Source organism: Mesoplodon bidens (genome assembly GCF_964165515.1).
Source record: "Mesoplodon bidens genome assembly, chromosome: 6".
Taxonomy (NCBI): Eukaryota; Metazoa; Chordata; class Mammalia; order Artiodactyla; family Ziphiidae; genus Mesoplodon; species Mesoplodon bidens.
The window spans coordinates 11,486,533-11,514,312 of record NC_138162.1 but is presented as its reverse complement, the minus strand read 5'-3'; the positions used below and the strand labels follow the sequence as shown (position 1 = coordinate 11,514,312).

Here is a 27,780-nt window from a genome sequence, read left to right as displayed (position 1 = left end):
TTTCTCAAGAGCTGAAATAAAATCCCTATATATACAGGGGAAAATTGGAGAACACAAATATTTTTAAAGTTCCTTTATAAAGAGTAAAGAAATTTAATATTGTATGGCTTATCTTCCATAATCTACTCCCCCCAACCCCAAGCAATACAGTTATGGCTTTGAACTCTGGCGTTCCTTCTGTTCATCCAAAACCAGAAGTTGGCTATAGATAGCATATTTCATTACAGTTTTAGCCTTGATGGGGCATGTGTTATTTGGGCAATAGAAGCCACGAAAAAAATGATCTAGGTCACTTTGTCTTATGATATTTGAAAGATTTCAGAGGTAAATACTTATTATATCTTAGACTCAGATGGTGCTATATAAAAATGCTAAAATACTTTCTCAGATTCCTGGGTTTATAATGAAGAACAACTAACTCACCCGTAACTCCTGTTCTCCTAGCTGGTGCTTTTAATCTAGTATTAACTAGATTATTTAACTAGCAGCTAGTTAAACAATATAATGGTGACTCTCAAGGTAAATTAAAATGCTTTAATAGAGAGAACCAGTCAATTGTGGGAAGAAATAGTGCATTTGACTTTATATACCATGGTACTTTCATTAACAAGACTTATACTTCAGTACAACTACATCTCTGTCAAGGTTAGCTGGTGACAAGAGTTCAAACCAACTTTGAAAAAATGTTTAAAAATAAACTCAGAGATTCAATCTTTCATAAAACAAGTATTACTAAGTGTCTACTATGCGCAGACATTCTTAAATACACTTTGGGTGTATTTGTGAACAAAACAAACAAAGGTAAGAATTCCAAGCCTTCACAGAGCTTACATTCTAGGGGGGAGGAACAGACAATGCTCCTAACAATGAACCTAATAAGTTATATTGAATAAAGGATGTCTAAGAACCTTTCATTGTGAAATTAAGTTCAAATTTTGTAAATACTGATGACCTAGTCCTTTATGGACATAATGTCTGTCCACTGTGTCATTGAATCTCCACTGTGACACAAAGGTGCACCTCTTATGACTAACATGAATTGTTTGGTAATATGAACCAATCACTGGATTTCACATTTTCTCTTTGAACTACTGTCCACTGTGGCCTGTCCTCTCACTCAGAGCCCTCAGTATCCGTTTTCTGTTCTTCCAACCGAATGGAATGGATCTCCCTGTCTCTGAAAGCCATGCACACAATATCTTGGTCGAGCACTACACTAAGTGCTGGGGATACAGAGTTGTTTAAGACACAGTCTTTACCCCTAAAGAGTTAACTGTTCAATAAGAGAAAGACAAAGGAAGATCAAGGCTTATGAGTGTGTAACTGAAGTGTGCAAAGCATGCTGGGTACATCTAGAGGATGGGATGATTACCTCTGCCTGGAGAAGGCTACTCTGAGAAGTGCCCAAGCTGAGTCTGGGAGGATGGGTAAATGTGTGAAGGCAGAAACGTCCAGTCATTCATATGGGCCAGGAAGCATATGAGCTTGGGACAGCAGCCAGAGAGAAAGTGACCCTAAGAAGCTAAATCCTAGAACAGCGGAGGCTATGTCTGCACGGATGCCATCACTAGGAACTACATCCTTCACGGGAAAAAATGGAAAACGAAAGTAAAGGTGGCTTCCGAGCAGACTTGAGCTAGAGTACTAGGCACACTGAGAAGGGTGACTGGACCTCAAGACACAGGTTAACTAAAGGAAGGAGACCAAACAGCAAAAGAGGATGATACTTATAATGTAACCCAGACCCAAATCCCACCCATGTTCTCTTGGCAGACTTCTCCACTCTCCACTGGACATGTCACCAACCAGTCATCCAGGGTTAACAGAAGCCGTTCCACTCATATGCTAGTCTTGACCCAGCAATGTTTCCAAACCAAGCACAGGGAAAGTGCCATTTTGTGTGCCCTGTATATAAGCAAAAGCTGGATAAGATAAAGAGAGCCTTCCGCCCTCATGTTAAATACCCATGAAATGCATGTCTCAGTATTCGCAGAAGACTATTTTTAACTACAGCCACTATCCTCTGGCACTAGATTATCAATAGTAAGAAGACATTATGCCATGGGATCGTTCTATGTGTTATATATAGCATATTATAGCATGATCATCTGTGTCCCCAGCTCGTCTTGGGAACTCTTCAAGGACAGGGACTAGCTAATAGTAGGCATTCAATTAAGGGCTGACAAACAAATGAATGAATTAACCCACCAAATTTTTTTCCATAGTTCCAAGCTAGTATAACAGACAGAAAACACACAAATTGCTGTTATTTTTCATTCTAAATGATGACAGCAAGAGGCTATTCAACTAGCTTCTTGCAAACGTGAAGTCCATGGCCCTACATGTAGACAGACACACAGAGACAAACGCCAGAATCAGATGCGAGCAATCTTTAAATTTAAATTTTTAAATAAACAGCTTTCCACTCTCTGAAATTTGCTGAGAGAATGCAATAATGGCAATTCAAGAGTCCCCTTTCCCCCAACACACACATCCAAGCTTTGAAAGAAACATCATAACCCAAAACACCATGGGACAAAACCCTTCCTGCAAAACTTCAAGAACTTGGTTTAAACCCTCATCTCCTCTGAATGACTACATAAATATGCAGTGTCCTAGCCAAGGCTGAAATATAACATTAGACAAAAATGGAAGAGAAAATTTTCTTGAAAAAAACACTGTTAAATAAAAAAGTAAGTAATAATTTACATCAGAGTCTAATACCCTGGGCAGGCAATCCTTGGGCCTAGACTACTGAGGTGTGCTTGAGAATAGCAGCCTCACAAAGCAGCCGGGTTTGTGCCTCCTTCTTAAGCTCTTTCCAGCAGTTGTTCTCTAATGCCCAAATTAGATGCTATGCTTGATGAAGAAGAAAGTTGACTTCACTGATTAAAAATAATAATGATAGGGGCTTCCCTGGTGGCGCAGTGGTTGAGAGTCCGCCTGCCGATGCAGGGGACACGGGTTCGTGCCCCCGGTCCAGGAAGACCCCACATGCCGCGGAGCGGCTGGGCCCGTGAGCCACGGCCGCTGAGCCTGCGCGTCCCGAGCCTGTGCTGCTCCACAACGGGAGAGGCCACAGCGGTGAGAGGCCCGCGTACCGCACACACAAAAAATAAATAAAATAATAATAGTAATGATAATAAGATTTGTGTAGAGAAACGCAGAAGTAGCAGTCCTGACTGACAGTTATCAAGCTCAGGCACTTCGAAAGTCAGCCCTCAGCCCCTCATGGTGTGAGGGTGTGTGTGTTTGGGGAGCAGGGGGGTCTCTTCCTAGTGAGGAGGAGAAGAAAGTGCAGAGACTAGTACACCAGAGAACTACCCTTTCTGGAATTCATAGAGGGTCTGGCCTCTTATCCCCAGGCCCAAGCCTGGGGACCCGGGTTTTGTCAGGGGCGCCTCCCTGCTGTCCTGCGCGGAGCTGTTGCACACGAGCAGAGAGAGACAGGAGGCAGGCCCCTCTGACACCTACTTAACCGAGGCAGATGGGGAGGAGGGTGTGTGGGATGCCTTTACTTCCCCCCTCAGGAGGCTCCCAGCAGGAGCCCAGAGCCAGCAGCTCCAAAATCAGATTTCCACACATCCTCCCACCCCAGAACATGCCTTACGTCTCTGGCAGGAGGAAACGGAGCAGTAAGCAAGCATGATTCTAGTGTACGAAGGGGGTTTTAGAAGAGACCTAAAGAAGGCTTCTTACAGGATTCTGCACTTTTTTCAAACCTCCACAGAGGGAGCCAAGTTGGGAAACAGTTACTCACTCATTGACCCAAAGGGGGCAGGGGTGTTACTCTGAGAAGGACACAATCAGTGTCTGCAAGACGTCCTGAGCTACAGACACATACTTTATTAATAATCTTACATACACAAAATGTCCAAGGGAAAGCCTAACAGGCTAATTTCTGACAGCTCCAGATAACAGCAGGAGGATCTGAAGCCATGCTGCTTCTCCAGCTTCTACACACTCCCCAGAAGCAATGATCCCTTTTCCCACCCAAGGGATGTGATACAAATAAATAAATACAATTATCTGTAGAACTTAAAGTGCAAGGACAACATTGTGAAGTCCTTCGCCCCAAGTGCAGTGACTTTTGGGAAACAGATAGGAAAATAAAAAGAACAGCTGGAAAATTTAATTACAGAAGAACAACGCAAATGCTGACATTGTTTCACAGAACTAGCCAATAGCGAAAGCCATTTTCCTTACCTTAAGATACAGAAGCAACTCTTGGCTCCTGAAGATAAGCGGCAGAACCCGAATCTCTGTTTGCTGTCAATGTCAGTGAGCACAAACGTGAAGTTCTGGCCAACTTGGCTAACTGTGAGGCTGCCGCAAAGACAGAACAAAGGGGAAAATGAATGTGCAGTAAGTTTCCTGATAAAGTATCTAATCACAACAAGTCGTTGAACCTGTAACATTTCCTTTCTCAGTGGAATTCTTTGTAAATGAACTTAAAATTTACACACTTCAAGGGAACAGACTGTGAGCTAGTATTTAAAAACAGAAAAAAAGACAGCAAGCAGTGACCACGTCATCACAGCTACCAAACCTCCTACTTGCTGAGCTCAGGCAGGTGTCCCTGTTGATCACTGCATCCAGTTCTGAAAGGTGCATTCTATTAACCTCATTTTATAGATGAAGAAATAACCTAGAGTGGCACTGCCTAAGGTGCCAGCTGGTAAACTGCAAAAAGCTGAATTTTAAACCCAGACCCATCTGACGCCAAAGCCCTCTCTGCCAGCTCGCTGGTAATGATGCTCACTTGATCATTCCTCTAGTTCAGAAAATAACAGGGATTGCAACAGCAGGACTGAAGTACCAGCCACAAAGTTAGACACTTGATATTATACCATCTCACTGACTCTCCCAGCAACCCTGGAATTTAGAAGATGTTCCCATTTTACAGAAAAGGAAACTATAGAACTGAATAGGTAAATAACTGAATCAAGTTCACAGAGCTACTAAGGGGAGGACCTGGAATTCAAAAGAGGGCAAGGTTAGCTGTTATTTTCCTAAATTCCTGTATCTTTCATAATTTCCAAATTTATGAGGAATATATTTTATATCTTACAGGACAGGGTATGTTCTAAGAAATGGAAACAAGGTTTTAAAGAAAAACATTTAAGATAAAAGCTAAAAATTCCTGCATCAACACAAAAATCAGCAAACCACATATAAAATAGAAAACATCTGCTTCAAAAAATTAAAAAGCATATTACTAATCACATTAATTTAGAAACTCTTTTTTAAAGTTACAAAATGTTTTTAAAAATCCACTTTTTAAAATCAGTTTACCAGTTAGCTTAGATTCCTTTTTAAAAAGAAGTTAAATATTACAAATTCTAATACACAAATTTATGCTAACATAATATTTTAGAATGTGACATTGAATTATTCAAAGGAACTCATTAACTAATATTGTATCTTATACAGAACATATTTTACAAAATATACTCAAATTGATAAAATATTCAAATTGATGCTCTCACCTATAATCTGTTATAAATTGTCAGTAGAAATGAAAAATCATGGTTCACCAGGCCTTTTCCAAAGGCAGACTGATTGAGTTTTCTGATAGGATGTGAATTAAGTTTTCAAATATGGATAGCCTTTTTTTCTAAAACTCCCTTATACAGGCCACATAAGAAAATTAAAGAGACTTTCAAGGTATTCCAGGACAAAAGGTCAATGGACCCTACTGGTCATATTAAAGGAAACAATTCCAGCCCTCAAGGAGTGGTTAGAGAGTACAAGAAAATAATTCAGAAAGAAAAGAATGTTCCAACTCTCCTTTTTAAACTAGGAAGGTGAACAAAAACAAGGTAGCAATTTAAAAGCAATGTGGTAATAAAACAGGTGTAAGTAAGTAACGCTATCCCTCCACCTTACACAAGCCAGGAGAAGGAACACATTTCTATAAAAGTTATAGAGCTGTCTAGGGGACACCAAACTACCTTCTTATGGCTGTTATGTTTTATCTATAAAGCTTGGATACTGTGTTACTATGGTGATTTAATACTATGTTTTAAAGGGGGATTATATGATTAATTTTAACAAGGTTGAGAACTAAAGATGTGTGAGAAACAGGATTCTAGCTCACATAATTAAAGTGATTGGGGAAAAAAGTGGGCCTCATTGGGGGAGGGGGAAAACCTGTATTATTGAAATATTTAAACCAACAGGTCAGGGTGATTGTAAGTTACAAATAAGGTCATGCTTTTATGAAATACTATTATGTGATCATATAAAATATGACTGTTCATTATTTTAACTCAGGGTTTGATTTCACTTCTAGACTGTTTAAAAAGAAGCATCCTAGAAGGAAAGGGTATTGATAGGACTAGATGAAAAGAAAACACCCAGGATTTCTAGGAAAAGGACACAGAAGGAACACAACTTGGTTTGTGATTTGAATGTCATTAATTTCTCTATTATCTTTTCACTACCTTTAAAAAGGCTGAAAATTCTTTCAGCTACATTGTAGGCTCAAAGAAAGATTCATTACTCATTTACTTCGTTCAAATCCCAATTCAATCACTTGCTAACTGGGCCTTAATTTAGCAAGTTACTTAACCTCTAAGTAGCTCAGTTTCTTCTCCTGGAAACTACCACCCAACCCAAAGCATATTTGAGGAATAAGTGAGATAAGCATTTGGTATAAAGGCTAGACCACAGTAGGAACAATTAATAAAAGAGATACAAGCTGCTACCATCTGAATGAAAACTAAAATTCATGTTAAAATCATCCACTTGTTTAGAATCTTCCTGACTGACTCAGCTTTGTAATACTTGAAGTGGAGAAAGGAAGGCTGCCTTTCAGCAAGGGGGAGTCCTCTGGGTGACCAAGGGAGTTACTCATTCTTGCATTAAAGTGAAAAAGATTCTTTTTGGGTTGCCACAACTTAGAAGGGGACACATTGTTCTCAGTTGATTCACCTTTTAAATTCCTAGTAGGGTGAAGTACAAGTCATTAAGAGCCCCAGACCATTAAACTCTAAAATATTTTTTCCTTGGACACTCAAATTAACAGTCAAATTGAGTTCAGATTAACTCAAAGGAGTCTTCAAGGAATTTGTCGTTCCCTCTCTACTATTTCTCCATAAAAATGACTTTGGGGAAAGGGTTGGTTTCCTTAAAGGCTGCAGTTTTTGTGATTACCTCCAGGATCAGAATCCATGCACTTTTTTATAGGAATCAGAGATTTCATGATGATTAAAGGTAGCGGGAATCTTAGAAACCATCTCGTCCAATTCTCTTGTTTCACGGATGGGGAAACTGAGGCTCAGGGTGTTTTGCTGTGGTGGTGGTTTGGGTTTGCTTTTTTCAAAGTAACCAGGACCAAATTAAAAACCCAAGCCCAATTCTGGTTCAAAGTCCTTTCCATTCTGCCATGCTGCACCAAACACGATGAAAACCCTCCCAAGAAGTTGTCAACTCGGTTTAAGGAAATCAGGCATGTGAGGAATTCAAATAGCTCTCTCATCAAACAGACTAACTATACTTCCCACTAAGCAAGAGAAACCAAATTTGAGTATTTCCAGAATTAAGCCAGGAGACCAGGACCAAAATCACCCTCAGCTGTGCTTCCCATGCCTAGGTGAATACGGAAAACAGAGGAGAAAAGTAATGACCATTCCAACCACAGACTTTAAAATTCATGCTGCCTCTTAAATGCCTGTCAGCCACTCAAGACCCCTCCTACAGCATTTTGCCTAATATTCAAGCTATTTATAGGTTCAGTGTATAAATGGCATGAAGCAAGTGGATGGATAGTTTGATTCCAATCTTCCAGTGAGAAATCAGATTTTCTATATCAGCCTCACTTTTAAGTTTAGTTACCCATCTTACAAACTGAGCAACTATATTGGGCACCGTAACAAGTGCTGGATATACAACATCCATCCTGCTGTGGAGCTTCCTGTCTAGTTGGAGAAGCATAATAAACTCAAAGCATACAGCTTGTGTTAGTGTTATATGAAACGAAAGAAAGAACAAAGACAGAAGAAAATGGAAGAGAAGGAAAAGCCCTACTGAGACAATGTGGTCAGAGACAGCTTCTCAAAAATGATGACAATACTGACCTAAAGGATGGGATGGAGCAGCCACTCCACAAGCAGGCACTGGGTATTTCAGGCAGAGAAAGAGCTGCACAGAGATTCTTCAGCTGGAAAGAGCTGGGCATGTTCAAGGTACTAAAAGTTCACCAGTACAGTTAAGGCCCCAGAGACAAGGAGGAAGTGGCTTAAGAAGGTGCTAGATAAAGCAAGCACCAGATCATGCAGAGAGCCCCATAGACCATGGTAAAGAATTAGGATTGGCTGATTGATTGATTAATAATGGCAATGGAAAGGTACTGAATGATTTTAATCAAGAGAATAACAGTCTGGCCTACAGTCCTAAAATTTTTATCTGACTCTTGCGTGGAGAACAGTTTGGAAGAAGGCAAAAGTAGGAACAGAGAAAACAGTCAGGAGGCTAGAGCAATAGTCCAGGTGAGACTGGATGGTGGCTTAACTCTTGTAGTGAGAGTGAAAATGGATCAGGTGGATAGATCCAAGTTAGAGCCAGCAGATGGACTGAGATGGAGTAAAAAGGCAGCATATTACCATTTAATGGTAGGAAATTCTGACGTGTTTGGGAAGAGTTCCAAGAGTTTTATTTGGGACATGTTAAGTCTAAGAAACCTGTAAATAGAAATGTCCGGTACATAGCTGAACATACTACGTAGGAAATCAGGGGAAAAGTTTGGGCTGGAGCTATAAATTTGGAAATCATCTATACAAAGATGGTATTTAACACCATGGTAAAGGATAAGATCACTTAGGAAGAGAATTGAGAGAAACAGAAGAGGATCCAGGACTAAGTTACAGAAATACCAATTTAGAGGATGGGTAGAGAAGAGATCATCAAAGAAGAAAAGAAGAACCACCAGGCAGAACAAGCAGGAGGGAGTGGTCGACCAAATCCACAGGCATCAAGAAAAGAGAAAAAAATGTCGATTGAATTGAGCAACATGGAGGTTTTAGACAGTCTTGATAAGAAAAGCTCTAGTAGAGTGACAAGCTGAAGAGGGCTGAGCAATAAATTAAAATGTGTAGGGCTTCCCTGGTGGCGCAGTGGTTGAGAGTCCGCCTGCCAATGCAGGGGACACGGGTTCGTGCCCCGGTCCGGGAAGATCCCACATGCCGTGGAGCGGCTGGGCCCGTGAACCATGGCCGCTGAGCCTGCGCATCCGGGGCCTGTGCTCTACAATGGGAGAGGCCACAGCAGTGAGAGGCCCGCGTACCGAAAAACAAAACAAAAAAATGTGTAGGTAACTCTTCCAAGAAGTGGAGAATTAGGCAGTAATTGAATGGGAATGAAGAGTGAAAGATGGGTATTATTATTAGGATGGAGGAACACCAGAGCTTGTTGTTAAGCTGTTGGGAATGATTCAATAGAGGCAGAGACTTATAATGAAGGAGAAAGAAGATGAAACAGTAAGGTTTGGACTTTGGATTAGAATCCCAGATATGCCACTCACTATGGATGCGAGCACAGGCAAGTTACTGCACCTCTCTGAGCCTCATCTCTAAAATGGGAATAATACTTACCTTGCAAAGTGGTTTTGAGGATTAGAAATAATGTATACAAAGTAACTGGCATCTAATAGGTACACAATGAAAATAATTACTATTGTTATGAAATTATAAGATTTGAGAGAGGGAATAGAAATATTTTGCTGTTCTGCTTATGACAGCTTCCTAGCAATGACCTGTTGGGCCACCTACTGCAAGGCGTCCATAAGAGCTGCTTCTCCTTTCCTTCACTGTATATGAGGCATCAGGCAGGAATCAAGTTTTATCAAACTACCACATCTCCCAACCTTTAGCTACATGAGCCTCAAAGTTTCTTTCCATAAACACAACTTCCATCTGCCTAAGACTCCAGTTTTTCACATTCCCTGCTCAAAGATCCAAGTGGCAAAAATGGCATTGACCCAAAATGCCTGGGGACCAAGAGTAGGTCACACACCCTGCTCGAGAAACTCACTGGATAATTCTAAGAAGAGAGATCCCTCCACTCCCTCATCTACATGAGCCCGACAATGTAAAAATGAATCATAACTGGAGAATGAAAAAGTATCAAAACAAAACAAAGAATCAAAACTAGAAGGAACAGCAGAGATCTAGTTCAATTCCCTCATTTCATCCATGAAGAAACTAAGGTACTCATGGGAGAGGCCACTTGCCTCCCGGCACAGAGCAAGTCAACGGCAGAACCAAAACTGTAACCTAGGTCTCCTGGTTGATACCCCAGTGCTTTGTCCACTAAAGCCCAATTGCTTCATGGTTCTCAAATGCTACAGAAAATGACCATGGGGCACAGCTTAACCAAGAGCTTAAGCTAAATCAAGGGACTAAACCAAGGGTGGAAAACAAGGGATGCAAGTGGCCAAATGGATTCAGTTTTGAAAAGCACAGCAGGATGAATGCATAGAAGTGGAAGCGAGAGGAGAGATCTGGGCAGACATATACTAATGCACTAATCATGCGCCTTAGTTTCATTGTCTTTCAATTATCTGAATAAAAATGGGTTTCATTGTCTTCAGTTATCTGAATTTTCTACTTTTTTACAATAACTACATATTGCCTTTGAAATAAATGTTAAGAGTTTGCTTGGTGACTTTCTTTGTGGTGTGATGGATCTAACAACGGCAGTATGATATAGAACAAATATGATGGAACTGGAAGTCAGACAAACGTGGGTTCCCACAGCAGCTCCGCCACTTACCAATGGTGGGACCTTGGGCACATTAGCGAACCTATCTGAGCCTCTATTTCCTCATATGCGGCATTATGATAATGGCAACCTTGCAAATGTGTGAGATGTTAATGCAGGAAAAGAACACAACACAATGCGTGGCACATAACAGATACATAATAAAATGGTAAATAGCATTTGAACCACATTTGCATCTGTGATTACATCCTAAACCATTAAACTATGCCTCTGCCCTTGAAAAGATGTCATTTCACTTCATGCTCATGTCACTTGTGTGTACTAGTATAATTAGTAGGACAACTGAATCGTAGCTGGTCTTCTGGGTTCTGAAAGAAGATAAGCACAAACATGGAGAATAGCTTTTCCACCGTCCAGTGAGTCTCTTGAGTGCTTTGACTAGCTGAAGCAGGTTGCCAGCTATCAAGAGCAAGTAAGTAGCACCACAATATGAAATGGTATTCAAATCTTTTTTATCTTTTTGAAGAGCCTGCTTTCATCAATAATAGAAACTTTTTGAGAGTGATACAGGGATCTCAGCACTGTCATTTCACTGCTCCTTTCCACCAAGTGCTTCAAGTACAGGATAGGGTAGAAAAAACTCTGGCTTGGGAATAAGATTATCTGTCCCCCCGCCCCCCGGCTCTGTAATTACATAGCTGTGACATAAGGAAGTCATTTCACCTCTATGGATCTTACTTTCCCTTCTGTAAAATGGGATGCTTAAGCCAGATGAATTTCAGCTTTAAAATCCTGTGGTCTTATTCCCACACATTTTCAAGGCCTCCTGTAGTCAGAGCCCAAGCTCTTACGGCACACATTACCCTCTCAGCAGGAGGCTCCATCTGCTCTGCCAAACGATCTCTAGATCTCTAGGCTCATTTGCGGTTTCTCCTCTACCTTGCTCTTCAGCGCATGTGGGGTGTTGGGTTCTCCCTTCCACTTACCCCCTTCTTGCTGTCCTTGCAGTCTCAACACAAGCCTCACCCACTATATGATGTTTTCTCTGACCATCTCAGTCTTTCCCAACCTCATTATCTTTTTGGATAGATACTGTTTACTGTGTCTTCACAATACATTCTGGACTAGACTGAGAAACGCATGGACAGCAGAGCTCCAAGTCTGATACCATTTCCATACCACCCAACATAATGCTACACATTCTGAAACTTCCTTTGCTCTTTTGTAAAAGAGATACCACCGCCACCTATCTCCTAGAGTTGCTGGGAAGAATAAATGAGGTATTACTGTAAAAATGTCCAGCATGTTGACTAGAATCAATTAAGAACTGAAATACTAATTCCTTCTTTACCTCCCTCTATTTGGTGACTAGTTTTCCCACAAGGTGGTCTACTGAGAAATGTACTCATTTGGGAGATGGATGTCTAGACTGTGCTAGCCGCCTAAGCGGACCTTGGGCAAGTCACAATTTCTCTACAGCTTAGATTTCTTCCAATGATGATAACAGCACTTGTTCTCATCTTTTATGACAGAAGGATAAAATGAGATAACACATGAGAAAGCACTTTCTTCTGAAGAGCTACCAGCATTATTATTTTTCATAAGTCCTAGTTTCAGAAAGAAAAACCTTAAAACAACAGAAGAGACAGCAAGATGCCAATGTTAATGGGTGATTTGATGACGACTGTGAAAATCCCACTCTTGATATAGACTAGAAATGTCAGAAAGTTGTATTTACTGTTCCTTGAGGTAGAAAAGCACAGATACTGAAAAGATTAGGTAGCTTTCTTTTTTGAACGTAATCACCCGGGGCATTACTCATCTCCCATGCCGACATATTTTCTAAGTCAAACAATATCATAAATACCTCTGCGGGGCTTTGTGGGCCTCGGAATCTGGGCATATCCATTTGACAGTGCTAACTGTGAGCTAATAAAAAACAGTGACATTAGAACCTTTGTATTTTTTGTAAACAAACTTAATTATTATTATCTCTTCTGCAGTAAAGTATGCCACAGTTAGAAGTGGGGCAACAGAAGAGAAAAAATATAGTCCCCCAACTAAAGTGATTTTTTTGTATCAATAAAAGTTATCAATGCCTACAGAGTGCATAATACAATACAATGTAAGAAAGAACCATTGTATACAGTAAAGATTAAAATATATCCATAAAGAGACATTTCTGTCCCAAATTGTTTTGTGGAAAAAAAAATGAGGACCACGATTAGGGGAGGGTAATTTGGAGAGAAGCATTTTAGAAGAAAGATGTTTTTCTAACAAAATAAAGACATCAGCCGTTACTGGTGACAAAACAGATTTTAGCACTATAACTTAAGGACTCGGTTTTTCTTCCATTTCAGAATGTAATCACCCAGACAGGTAGGTAAGTAAAGATGTATGTGTGGCATGAGATAGGGGGGGAGAGAGAGAGAGAGAGAGAGAGAGAGAGAGAGAGAGAGAGAGAGAGAGAGAGAGAGAGTGTGTGTGTGTGTGTGTGTGTGTGTGTGTGTGTGTTGGGAGGGATTTAATCTCATTGCTTATTTCTTCTAATATTAGTTTAAGTCATGTAAAAACATATTCTTATTTTTCTTTGTTAAATACCTAGCCACATTTTAAAAACATTTCAGCTTTATTAATTTGTATAAATATGCCCTTGCCATAATTTGTAATACATGTTATAAGCAACTGGAGGAGATTTCATGCATCACTAATTCATACATATAAATGTGAAGTTTGCATTAAACGTCTCTAAACAAAACCCTACTTCCTTGCTATTTTTAGAAGGAATAGGATAAAGAAGAGACAAGAAGACTCTCATTACAAAGGCTGACCCTCTTAAAATTAAGGCTATTCTGTTTTGAGCATCAACCTGCTACTAAAACAGCCCTGGTACCAGGATTTTAAAAGGCCCGAGTCTGGAAATACTACAATGGTTGATTGGCTTTAAAAAATAACATGTTAGAACCACAGAAAACAGTGATTATAAGTGGCTGGCAACATTCCAAAGCTGCTTTTTAGTACTCCTTTGCTTTTTAGTATTCTTTTAAACTCCTTTGGCTACCAGTTCTCATCTCACACCATTTTTAGGTTTATGCCAAATAAACCAGGACACTGCTACTACAAAGTGTAGAAAAGATCCAAGCAGTATACTACCCACACGCACTCTAAATCACTAAACTCTTTCAGGCCTGCCTCGTCTGGGTATACTAAAATATATGATAGAACCTTCCTGAAGATGGGCACATTGCATAGCTTTCTTGGAACAGATTATGGCACTTATTATTTATAATGATATCTTCTAAAACCTCTGTCACTAAAAGTGGAACTTAACATTTATACAGTCTAATAGTTCAATTTTCCATGAAGAAAACATTACGAATAGGCAGCAATCAAGTGAAAAAAATAAATGATTGCAAAAACAATGCTTAAACTGTAATGAAAACTACAACAGACCCTCCTTGAAAATAAGATTAAGATGACTGTTTTGTCATTTTATTAGCATTATTAGTAAATTATAGTTTTATAAGTTAAAAAAGCTCTTCTAAAATTGTTTTTAAAAATAAGCCATTTAAAAATAAGCTATTGGCTTATTTAAAAATAAAAAAACAAAAAAAGACCCTCAGACTATTTTAATTATCTTCAAGTTCTGATATTCATACCACTTGAAGAAACAGTTAATCATAATGCAAATACTAAGGAAATGTTTAGATGATTTTTATTTTTTAGTCTAGAAATCTATGGAAAATGCTTATTTCCCCAGAGATACCATTCTTAGACACCTAAACAAAATGCAAGACACTATTTGGCAATGTGCTTTTTAAATAGCTGAACACCTTTAAACAAGTTGGACCTATGCTGATTTAAATTTTAAGTTGAAGTCTAAGAAAAACAAAGTCTATAGAATACTCATAAGGCCATGGAGTTATGTAATACTACTTGGTTAAGTCAAATACATTCCTATTTCAATAAAAATTAAATAGCACTGGATTAAATACCAACCATTCTTAATCATGGTTTGAGTCTGATAACCAAAATAAAAAATTTAATGTCATGCAAAATATATCTCACAAACTAACCAATGCAAAGCTCTAGGCTTTAAACTTTTTGATAGTGTCAATAAAATCCCCAGGAAAGGAGAATACTGTAACTCTCCTTGGAACATAGGTGTTTTAAATCATGGTTAAACAGACAGAATGTTAAGAATGGTATGGTTTTTATTTTCCATAGCAGGTTTATTGACACTTTTTTTTCTAGTAAAGTTTGAAAATCTGACACTACCTGTCCACATAGAAGGGGAAACAAAACTTGGTCAAAGTCTGTAGAACTTCCTGTGGAGAGAAAGAGAGATAATTTATACATCTAATGGGACCAATAAATCTAACATTAACCATGGCACACAATCTAGTAACTTTACCCTAAAGAAAGAGGAGACAGATGAAGAAATATGGGCTTTATCAATTACATGGGAGGAGCACCAGGCAGTCAATCATGAGAAATAATAAACATGATCAAACTTCATTAAAAATGAAAAATTAATCAAGAATCACACATGGGCAAGCAGCAGGAGCCGTGCAGGAAAGCTCTGAAGGGAGGGAGGCGGTGGGTTGCTGAGTGTTAACACCCCTCCAGGGACCATCTCCAGCCTGACCATATGGATCAGAGTGAATAACACCGAGCCACATGGGTTTGGCCTGGCAGGGCCGTTGTTGCTGGCACCGTTTTTGCCTGTTACCTAGGAACAGAGGGGGCCAGGATTAGACAACGCTTCCCAACATCAATAGGCCAAATCACAAGCAAAATAGAAAACCAACTGGAAGATAATTGTCCCTGAACATTGTCAACTACATTTTTTTAGAGTTTAAAACTTTATTTACTTACTTTATAAAGAAGTTGCCATTTCTGGCATGAATTTATTTTGTAATCAAACTATAACAATTTTAAGTGTGCAGTATTTTTAGTCATTATCATTAAACGTCATTATCAAAATGGAACACACTTACCTGCTTGTAATTTATAAAAATCCAAAGCAAACTACCAGTTTAAATGTTTTTTTACAAATACGTAGGTACATAAAACCAAGCACATTACTCAGGGGAAGTATACAAAAAGGGTACAAAAAAAAAACCCAGAGTGACATTTCAAAGACTTATTCATAAAAGAGAAACTTCTAACATTAAGAATACTATATGAGACACAACATACAGTGGTGTGTGACTTTTCCCAATAGATGCATTTCACGTACGCAGAATATATACAAACAGCAACACACAGACCCAAGTAATTAATCATTACTTCCTTCATAGAATTTTCTCTAACTTGACTTAAGTTTAACTGCAGACTTGGACAGACCACAGTTGGTGCTTATCATAAGTTCATAGACCAATGTTATAAATTTTAAAAAAGTATTCCTTTCATGCATTTGATTTGCTTTTTAACTATTTAAAATCCAACTTCAAGACAAAATGAAGAACACATTTTTCAGTCATTGAGAAGCTGGTTCAAATTAAAACAAACCTGCCCATTGCAAATCCTAATCCAAGTGATAAATTAAAGATCAGTTTACAAATGTAACACTTTTCTAACCAATAATAATGAATTATCAATGCTAACTGAATTGATGCTTCTCGCTTCATTTATTTTTAAAACCAGTTCTATCACTCAAGAAATAAACCACATCAATCTAATAACCCACTCAATGAAGCAGAAAGCACATTGACTTTCTCTGCCAGAGCATGTTCTGCCTACATAATTCAATTGAGCATATCCTATTTTTTTAATATCATTTTGGGCTGGGTGTATATCATAGCACTGTTAAGGCACGTCATGATACAGTAAAGGAACAGAAAAGTGAAAAAGGGTGGGTAAGAATACTTCAGCATATCCTGAGGCATTACTGATACATTAATTAATTTCATAATGTGGCATATTCATAAGACCATACACATACTGTTTTAAAACTCATAGTACAATAAATTGCAATAGGTAATGGGGAATCAGAAGAACAGTAGCAATTTTTCAATGCATAATGTTATTATCAGGCAAATATTGGCAAAGAGATCATACAACACATTCATTTTAATGTCTGCAGTTTTAATTATAAAATATATTATAACCCCCATAAACAAAACTCTTAGGATTTACACACAAAAAGAAATTCCTTACAAATTCCTTTCACGTCAAGTTTCAAATACCACAAAGCATTGCTTGACTTTAGTTTATGTACCAAGCATTCTTGAAAACTCAGTCCCCAGTGCTCACTCATTGCGAACACCAGCTACAAAGACATTTACCCTTTACCCTTCAAAAGTTACAGGTGCAGACGTACGCCTCTACTCTATGCTGGAGTTGAGCTGACAAAAGCCCTCAAGATTTTTGAAAGAAAGGACCCCCATGGCTACAGCAGAGTCAGAGAAATCTAATATGCCCAACTTATTACTCACTACAATACAGAAACTACTTACCACTTTCTAATGTCAAGAGTAATAAGCAACCATGAACTTGTCTGTCAGATAATATTAGAACAAATATCAAAATACTCAATGTAGGCTGAGTATAACCCACCTCCCAAGAGCTTTCCTTTTTACCCAAGAAAGCAGTGATAAGTCTAATTAAGCAATGGGGCAGGGGGAGGGGAGGAGGGAAGGGAATATAGGCAAATGTAGGCACATGTTTGTGCATTACAATATGTTTCTTCATGTTTGTGATATTACAAGAGTTTGATATTCCAATTTAAGTCAAACAGCACAGTAGTGTGCTGTCAGAGGAGAAAACAAAAACGAGCATTGCTCTGTGTTAGGCAAATTCACACATTATCTCAATCAGAACTGAAAAATCAAACTTCTCAGTTTGGGAAGGGGAGGACAGGAACAGGGAGGGGAAAACAAGTAATGTTTCCTGTAAATAAAAACTGCTGAAATAAACCTATTTTTCTTAATACTGATGTTTTCCCCATATATAAACAGGTAACTACCTTATCCGCTCTTTCCAAAGAAAAACACAATTACTTCAATATGAAAAGTACCACTCTCTGAGGGGACTTTAAAACCCTGATTTAAACATATTTTGAGCATCATGCTTATAGCAGAGTGCCCCACAGTCTTTCAATATTAATTTTACTGGGAAAACAGTCACTAGCCAGTTACCAACCCATTTTTCTCTCTTGAACCTGTGTCTTTGGCTAGGGAACTTTCTTTGTAGAAAGTAATTCTCCTGTTTTCTTCTCTCTCTCTCTCTCTCTCTCTCTCTCTCTCTTTCTCCCTCCCTCCCTTCCTCGCCTACACAAGCTCTTGCAGACAACCAGCCTCAGTACAACCTCAACTGCCACGTAAATCATAAATCGGATCTTGGAGATGCAATACAGCTGATGAAATGTAAATGACCTCGTTGCTAAGGCAGGGGGTGGGGAAGATTGTGCCAGCTCTCCAGATCAATTCCCAAGTTTATATTTTCACAAATCTTTTTATGTACAGTTTGATTTTTTAACATTTTAATGAGCAAAAAAAGGGCATCTATAGTAGCCAGTCACCACAGTTAAAGTGCAGGGCATGAACTAGATCCCAGGAGGGAACCAGTCCACCATGTCACCACTGGCTTTAGGACATTTGCCACCTGGTTCCATGTCCCCAGGTTCCAACTCTTTTCATAATCAAAACACTGCTGACATTATAAACCCCAGACGGGTTTTCTAAAATCCCTCCCAATCAATATATCCAACACATAACTTATTGGAGACAACACTGAGCTCATTGATTAAGGTGAGTTCAGTAGCAAAGTTTTCAAAATAAATGAGACAAGAATACAGCATTCAACCCCTTTGTGTCACCAGACAATTTATGAAATAGGCAATTTCCAAAAGGGCTTTTCTTCCCAACACAATATACAATACTTCATGTGGGAATAAGTAAGAGCAGAAGGGGCGGGGGGGAGCGTGGAGGGCAGGCAGTTGCACTAACCTTTCAGTTATGGGTATGTTAAGCAGCAGATCGCACAATGCAGTGGAAAAGCAACAATATCTACAAAGCTCTGCCCACAAGGAGATAGCAAATCTCAGAGTGTGAACCAAAATATGAAATCAACAACCCTAACACTGGATTCATTTGCAAGTGAAAATCAGAAATGAATTCAAGATTCATCTTGGTCTTCTTTGGGTTCATTTCACCCAGTTTGAATTCTCATACAGTCAGAAGGCCCATCAAGGGAACTTATTCCAATCTGGACAAAGTCGATTATGTTCTGATGAAACTGAGCTATTCCCTTAAAAACCTGGTAAAATTTTACATTTATAATATTATCTATAATAGAATCCTATCTGGAGGCAAAAGTTCGAAGACTAAATTTGATGTCGTTAACAAGGATTATTAATAATGAGAGGCTAAACCAATTCCCCCTGAATTTGGAGGGCGGGGTGGGAAGGTGTATGAGATCCTGCAACAGCCATCAGTTCAGATGTCAAATACTTTGTTTTCATTACTTCATTGAAGCCCATAAAAAAAATTAGTTGTATTTGGCAGATAAAAACAAATGACAGTCAAACACAGACATATGCACCCCACAAATAAATGCCATCTGAAAGACAAAAGTGCAGGCTGATTATAATGTCCACTGGGGTTACAGAATGTTGGGAGATGAGGCACGTTCTCAGTAGTCCAAAAGGAAAAAGAAAATGTGTGCAGGAAAACATTTAAATAGAGCAAAGAGACTGCTTGAATAAATTAATGTATTTTGAAATATGTAAAGCTACAATCACCCTCTTTGGAAATTGCTGGTATAGTGGTCGATAATTCACCTTTGTCCAAAAAGGAGTGAAGGAGGAAGAAGCAGGAAGACAGTAGGAGAGCACTTCCTGAGTCTCTCATATCTAATTTATTTGTTCATTTCAGAATGTAGAAGATGTGTGAGGAAAAGATCATTGGAGCCCAAATTCCTAAAATACTCTATTTCTATGCTTTAAAAAAATTTTTAATAGCATGAGGTAAATGCTGACCCTCTAAGTCCTGCAAGTGAGATCAGTGCAACTGACTTGAAAGAAGAGGCTTTGATTGATGATCTCAAAACTCAAGTTGAAAGTTGAAAACAGAACACACACAAAATCCAAACATACAAAAAAGCTAACAAAATTTCTACCTTAAGCCATTTCAAGTTAAAACCAGGGACTCCAAGTGAAAGCTAACAGAGGTTTTAATGCTTATGATTCAGAAGAGTAAAACAGAATGGTAAGAAGTTCTTAGAAGCTTAATTAGCACCAAGTTCAACAATGTTGACCAGAAATTTCCTAAATATGAAAACAGGAGATACAATTTTTCTCCTTCCCTATAAATGTCAAATTAAACCCAAGATCCATACTATAGTTACAACCAAACTTTTATTTTTTTCCAGTGAGAAAAGGCTTTGAATAAGGGATTTTACAGAAAGGCCTTTCAACATCCGAACATAAAAGCCAGGTCAAATTTCTAACAACGCTGCTCAAATGCTACAGAGTCTGCTTCTTTTCTTTGCTATACTTCAATATTTACTCTCAGTTCACTTTTTATAAACTTTAATTTTGAGTCATGCATATGTTATCATTATGCTAACTTGTGTAATATCTAATATGCATAGTCAATGTTGTAATTCAAAAATTAAATTACAATAAGATATAGAAATTCACCATTTTCTATACAATGTATCATGTAAACTTTATATCTAAATTATCAAGGACACTAAGTATATAGGTGGAATGCTTACAACAGCAGAAGAGCCACCTCTAGAACTACTTTTAAGTGTAAATCTTCATGACTTTTGAAGTCTAAAGTAAAAATACTGAATCTTATAAAAAAAAATTTTTAATTTAACACAATCACTTTATCCTTTTGTATCCTTCCCTTTCCTCAAAAATTACTTAAAGTTGTCCCCAAATTACGATATTATATAACATCCTATATTCTCGGATTTCATTTTATTAACTTTAAACCTTACAGCAAAAGATTTGAAAATGAGAGAGCTATATTTATAAGCTCAATGTTAAACACCAATAAACTCTGTGACACTCTTTCAAATACTTCTAAAATGAATAAATGATTTGGTTTGAATCTCTTGCAGTTAGCATTCAGTGGTATCGGTAATATAATTCCTTGCACTTAATAGTATTACTCTACAATATTTTGCTTTGTTCATTTCCTTAGACATTTGAAATCCTATTATCTGAACATTTATGTTATGAATTTATCTAAAAGAAAGAAAGGTTGGGGAAAATGCGGGGGCGGGGGGGGGAGGAATGGTTGGTGGGGGACACACAAGTCAGCACATACCAAAGGAATAGAGTCCCAACAGTGAAACTACAAACATGATTTCACTGAAGAAGCAACTTGCCCTCCGGAAGATACCATTAAAAAAAAAAAAAAAAAAAGAGGACTAATAGAAATACTATTTTATAAGCATATTAAAACCTGTCAGCTTTTAAATATTTTAAATGAACACAAAAATGTGCACAGATGGGCAACTGTTTTACTTACATTTGTCTAGAAAAAAATCTTTCATTATCAAGCTCAAAGTCCTTGAATTTTTTAAACTTAATTGTGCCTCTATTTCTTAGAATTCATACCCCAAGGCCAAAGCTTTCCTGCCACCAGTCCTTCAAATCTGACTTGGACATTACACGGGAGGAGGCTCCAAGCCTCCCTGAGGTCTCACTGCTTTTACAACACGCGAAAAAGCAGTCGATAATGGGCCCATGCTGAATTCACTGCTCTCCACGTCTCCTCTTGGGACACAAGCCTAGCAGATGTGATAAAAACTGTGTCAGAGAAGTGGCTCTAGTTTGTGCCTTAATGACAACTTAAACCTCTAAACCAATACAACCAAAGGACTAACAGAACTGGCTGTTACCTCTCTCTCCTGCCAATCTTCGAATATCTCTGAACTAAATTAGCACCTCTACCCACAACATCCCTTGCCACCCCACAAAATCCATTCTAATTTTAAAAAATAAATGAATTCAGCAAACACATCGGCAGCATGAGTATCTGTGCTCTGTGTATATGTATGTATGTATGTGTGTGTGTGTGTGTGTGTCCTATAATTAAGCCTTAACACATATTCTATGTAGTTTATATTTTCTCAAGGTATGATTGTACATTCAGATATCTTAAAGGACTGCCTGGTGTATTTCCTCTGATTACCATCCCAATAACCATATTAACACGTACAACCGGTAGCCTTACAGTTTCCCAAAAGCCCCTAAAGGTCTAACAGTTATTTTTAAATATGTTCAACCATAGGAAAGAAAAGTGATATTCTGAGTTACTGAAACATTCTAACTATTAAAATTTATACAGTGGATTTTTAAAACCATGGGTAGTTATACTTTAACTTGTAAGAACCCTTTGTCTAACCTAATGATATGGTACCAAAAAAATAGATTTAAATGTGTACTTCTGATAACATTTTCTAAATTCTATAATTCAGCCTTCAGATGATAGGGCTTTTTACCCAGTATCTTGAAAGCCTATTCAATCACAATTGCATACCCACTTAATCAGCAATCATTGTTCTGGGATGCAGGACTTTGTTGTCAAGACAAGCACCAAAACCTTAAAAAAAATTTTTTTCAGAACTGGCATAAGAAAAAAGTGATCTTTGTCAGACAAGGACAAATTTATGCAAATCTTTTATAAACATTCACAAACATTTATTTAGCTTTTGAAATGTTGGCCTCATTTGAGAGCATGAAAATGAGGGGGAAGTAGGAAAACGCAAAGGACAGCTTAGAAGCTGGCACGCTACATAAATATTCAGAAGGAAGATTATAGGATTCATGTTAGGCTGTCTTAGGCTTCTCCAAAGTCCACACAGAATAGCAAAGAACAAAACTAACGAGAAGTACAGCAGATGTTAGACAATGCATCAGCCTCTTTTCCTCTCTCACTTGGCTATACTTGGACGCTTTTATATTTTCTTTCAATATGGTTAGGTCATTCAAGGATTCTCCTATAGACTATGTATTGTGGCTACAGATCTATAAGCTGGAGGTCTGTCAGCCTTCCAAAAGTTTCCAATGAAAAGGCATTATGCAAATTCTACCTCTCTTACCCTCTTTCAGGGGGGAAAAAAGCCTCCAGTATGCAGTCATCGGAGTATTGGAAGCCCCAGCCTTCATTTCTGTATAGCTGTGTTTGCCTCAGGGCCACGCTGCTTGTTTTGACAGTGGATCCCCCTAGATAGTTGGGATTAGTCGAGCTTGTTTAGATAAACTTGAAATCAAGGCCTTCTCTAGGTAGACAGCTAGATGCAGCTACCCGAGTTTCCAGCTGCCTCCTCCTTTCATCCCCAAACAACTGGAGATTCACAGTAGCTATCACAGCCACAGGCTATGTCACATACAAAGGTACAAAATTAAAGGCTCCTAAAAGAAGCCTTTGTAAGTCTTAGTGCTAAAATAAGGAATCTGTACTGCTTGGTTTATACAAATTATTCTAGCACTACCAGTATGGAACTGAAATCATCAGTTAACAAGGCATATTAATCAAGATTCCCAGCTTCTTCAAATAGACAGGATGATAGTTTGATAATATACTTAACCTTCTGCTTCTTAGCTCTTGTACGAGAGTAATCACTTAAAATGTTAAAAAGGAAATAATAGGCTTTATTTATCCAGTGGCAGGGGATGTCAGACACTGTCAACAAACACTGTGAGCAGAATATGAAAATCAAAATGTAAATATCAAATCCGCTTTTGAGAGGGAATTATTTAGCAATTGATTAGATGGGGCCTCGGTTCACAGTCATTTCCAATTACAGAACTGTTTCATAATCAACTTTTATTTCCCACCACTTGCAAATTCTGATGCAACAATATCAGGAGGATTCAAGAACTGAGGAAATTTATACTCAGAACAGAACAGATCGACGACATCTCATTACAAAGACAGAAGGCAAGTGATATGAAACACTATTGATATAAAAAAGTATACAATTCAAATAGTCTTCTAAAATCTACTACTCAAAGATTTTACTCTTTTTTTGCAACTAGAAAATGTCTCTTCAGAGGGCCAGCAAAATACAAAGAAAATAATTCAGTTCCACATATATGTTTTATTTCACTTTACATATCTTGGTCCAACACGTCAATGCTAGTGTTTACCTGAGGCTGCCTGGGATAAACTTAACACAACCGAAATAGGTTTAAACATTTTCCAGAACTATTCTATGATAAACCATACAGTACAGAAGGCCTCTGACCATACTGTCAAGTCACATAAGGCAGTCTTCAATCAGTCAAGTTCATATATCACCGAAGAAAATGTGCTCTCATAATTTAACAGCTAAGTCACTATTTAAAAGAAAAGCCTTAAGACATGTAAGACATTCTAGAACTGCAGTCATCATTTGAGGTTTTCTTATGAAATTTTTGGTTTATTTCATATACAACTTACAAACTAAAGAAAGACTCAGCAAACTTTTTCTATAAAGGGTCAGGTAGTAAATATTTTAGGCTTTGTGGGCCACTTATGGCCTCTGTCACAGATTCTTCTGTTTTTTTTTTTTTTTTTTTTTTTCCAACTCTTCAAAAAAGATAAAAATCATCTTAGCTCAAAGGCCACAAAAAACCAGCCCCAACCTCTGATCTAGAGTGTCAAGGAGCTGGTCACACAGCATTACCCAAACAAACTCACGAACACCCAAAAACTCAAATTTAGAAATTCCTGAAAGGTAAAATGACAATGTCAATCCTGCTGGTTCTCTGGTGATCCAACAATTCACACACGATTATTGCTAAACGGCCAAATGTCTACTGCATACAAACATACTCTCTTTTGGAAAAATCACTTAAAATACAAAAAAAATACAAAGAATTAAAAAGAAAACATATTTCCACTACTCAGAATTCACAGCTGTTTTGTGGCATGGACTCTTCAGCGAAACAATTCCTTCTTATATTAACAGTTCACTACCACAGTTTAGGTCCAGGAGTTTTCTTGACAGATAAATCATGCTCTCTGGATTCTCAAGAGCTCTTCAATTTGAGAGTTATTTTGTTCATAATATTTTTAAAATTAATTTACTGAAGTATAGTTGATTTACAATGTTGTGTTAATTCCTGCTGTACAGCAAAGTGATTCCATTGTTTACAATATTTTAAAAAGCAATATTAAAAGAGAAGAAAGCTTTTTCTGGTGCTTTCCTCGCCACATTCAAACACGTTATATGTACACCCAACGTTCTGTTAGATGTAGAAGGGCCTCTTCCTGCCCCTCTCACTTCTCAATTTCTGCCCCCCCAACTCCTTTCCCTTATATGTGTTCCCAGGAATTTATCTTCCTTCTTCTCTCTCTGTATCCTCCTCCATTAACATAGTCTACTTATACTTTAATTTCAATTACCATCACTGTGTAAATGACTCAGATTCAAATCTTCATTTATAAACTACCTCTCCAGCTCCGGGCACCCATTCCAACTGCCTTTTGACAGTTTTGCCCCATGTCCCATAGGTACTTCAGGCACAACATGTCGAAAATCTAGATGTACCATCTAGGTCCTGGTAAGCTGCTGCCTGCTAATCCCTTTCACCCCATCAGAACAAGAAAGAATCTCACTACTAACACTTGCTGGGGGACAGATGATCCATTCATGTGACTTTGATTCAAATATTTGCTGTGGTTGTTGAATTTCAAAATAACTCTGAAGAAACCTTCCCAAGTGTCAATTAACAAGGAAGGAGACAAGGGAGCCCCAGAAATCAAGAATATTTCCAAGTCATCTTAGAAAAGAAAACTGATATATTTCCCTAGGCAAGATAATACATTTAGTACCAGGCAATGTGCTAAAGACCCTGTCTGCATGGAGTTTTTGATCTAGTTGAAAGACGGATGCTATGCAAAGGAATACGCTAATACATTGTTGGAACTGTGACAGAAGCTGTGAAAGAACAGAAGAAAGTGCTCTAAGACAAAATGACAGGGGCCTGAATTTAGATGGAAGGGTCAAGAAAGGCATCTCAGGACGCGACATTTTGAGCTGAGACTTGAGGAATGAGCAGGTGTTTACCAGCCAAAGATTGCAAGAGGGATAGGGAGAAAAAGCCCAAGAACAAGTAAATAACAGCATGAGCAAGGGCCACTGAACAACAGCCCTTGGCACATTCAAAGAACTAAAATAAGCCTGGCATGTTGGATCAGAGGAGGCGAGGGAGAGAGTGGCAGAAGATGGGGTTAGGTTGGCAGAGGCCAAATCACGCGCGGCCTTAGAGGGCATGTTAAGGAGTCTGGACTTGATTCTTGCGTACTGGAAGTCACTAGGAGGGTTTGAATCTTTTGCATCCCACCTGCATGTCATTTCCTAACCCCTCTGTCTACTCCCAAGTCTTCTAGAGTCCAGGGGGATTCAGAAGCTATTCTCACTGAGCTCCTGTCTCCTGAATACCCGTGCTACTCCTATTGCCGTCATTCCTATCATCAGACTGTCCATAGATCTCAAGACCCTCCGTTTCCACAGGAAGGGACAGACACACAACTGGATGCCTGTCAGGCCACTGAGATGGAAGAGGAGCCTCACACGGGAGCCTTAATAATAACCCTGGCAGCAGGGAGAGGGGTTGTGGTTGAAGACAGCAACATAGGAACAGTAATAGATTTGAATAGGACCAGCTTAAATCTCCCTTCAGAACCTAACAGTCTACATGTCTTCTTGTTTAATCTTCATAGGAAAGTGGTGAGACCACATGGACCAAAGGAGAATTGAGTTTGTCAAAGAATCAATATTTATTCTTGATGTAGAAAATGAAAGGAATAGAGAAAACTATTAAAGTCTGTATAAATGTAATATGAGTCATTCCTGTCAAGGGTTTACCATTTATGACTTAAAAGCTAAGAATTATGTATACAATTTAAGGTATCTAATTGATTTACCTAAGTTTCTTCTGTTTCAGCCTGTATTTTGTTTCCCAAATACCAATGGTCATCTGCTCTCTGGAGAGGGTTAAGTGACAAGTGGAAGGAGACTGACAAAGCAGCTAATAAGTGTCACATCCTGTGCTAGAAGCTTTACATATACTCAGTGATCCTACCAGTAATCTGATGTTGATATTATCACCCTCTTACACATGAACTGAGGCCTTGAAAGCCAAGTGAAATTACTTTCAGGTAGAATGGTGAAGTAGCTTGCCTAATTGGAAATAGATAGTGATGGAAAAGCTAAGATTCAAACCCAACTTCATTCTCCTAGGAGCTCAAGCTCTTCCCACCTTGCTTTCCAATTGCAGCAATGGAGTAAAAGATTTTTGTCGTTGTATCAAAAGGTCTTAGGTTAGGGTAACGTTATGCACCAGCTTGCCCAGAACATCCTGGTTACACTCATTATCTCTGTGTCATCATGGTGCACCCTTTTGCTCTCACAAGTATCCTGGATTGGATGGTACGGTCATTAGTCTTAGAGAGAGGGAAAACCATGGCTTGTCTGAAGGGTACTGAAAGAACAAATAGATGTTCCATCTGCCTTGTAATGGGAAACTGGGGAGTGGTGTTAGAAGAGTTAGTTTTTATCTGTTGACTCCAGGCTCTTTATCCACATTAAGGAGTTATCTACATTCTAGGGCTTAGTGCAATACCAGACATCAACAATTACATGGAAACGGCAAAATCTTCTCTTTGCTTCATTTTCCTCATGCTACACTAGAAAACATGTATTAAACTAGACTAATGCAGGTACTGTGTACACATCATGCCTAACTCTCCTACAAAATCCTCATTACTTCCTTGTTTTATAGATGAAAAAAAATGATGCTGAAAAAGTAAAGCCTTTGCCCAAAGTAACATTTCCAAAGCCAAATCTCATATAACATGGGGATACTTGCCTTCTACTTTTCTTTGGGCCAAATATACCCAAAAAAAAGGCACTTAAAATTTTTAGGGGGGATGATATTTGTTAAGAAATAAGTGAATAATGAAAAGTATTTTAGCTGCCATTAAATCTGTTTATAATAACAGATACATTTTTAAAATGCAAAAATATTTCTCAATTTACCAGGGGTTTAGATCTCTAGGAATGATAAGTATCTGGCAGGTTGGAAGAGTTCTCTAATAAAAA

General features: G+C 38.4%; 1 protein-coding gene across 6 annotated transcripts in view; it reads right to left on the bottom strand.

Moving 5' to 3' along the window:
- DENND1A (DENN domain containing 1A) overlaps positions 1–27,780 on the bottom strand; it is a 542,774-nt gene that overhangs the window by 360,776 nt on the left and 154,218 nt on the right. For 3 of the 6 annotated variants that reach the window (XM_081236287.1, XM_081236288.1, XM_081236291.1), the window contains exons 4-5: positions 15,001–15,050; positions 4,207–4,326 (exon numbers count right to left, since the gene is read on the bottom strand). In XM_081236287.1, the coding sequence (XP_081092413.1) occupies positions 4,207–4,326; positions 15,001–15,050 (170 nt within the window). The remainder of the gene's footprint in view (positions 1–4,206; positions 4,327–15,000; positions 15,051–27,780) is intronic. The other 3 variants (XM_081236289.1, XM_081236290.1, XM_081236292.1) reach the window with 1 other exon arrangement.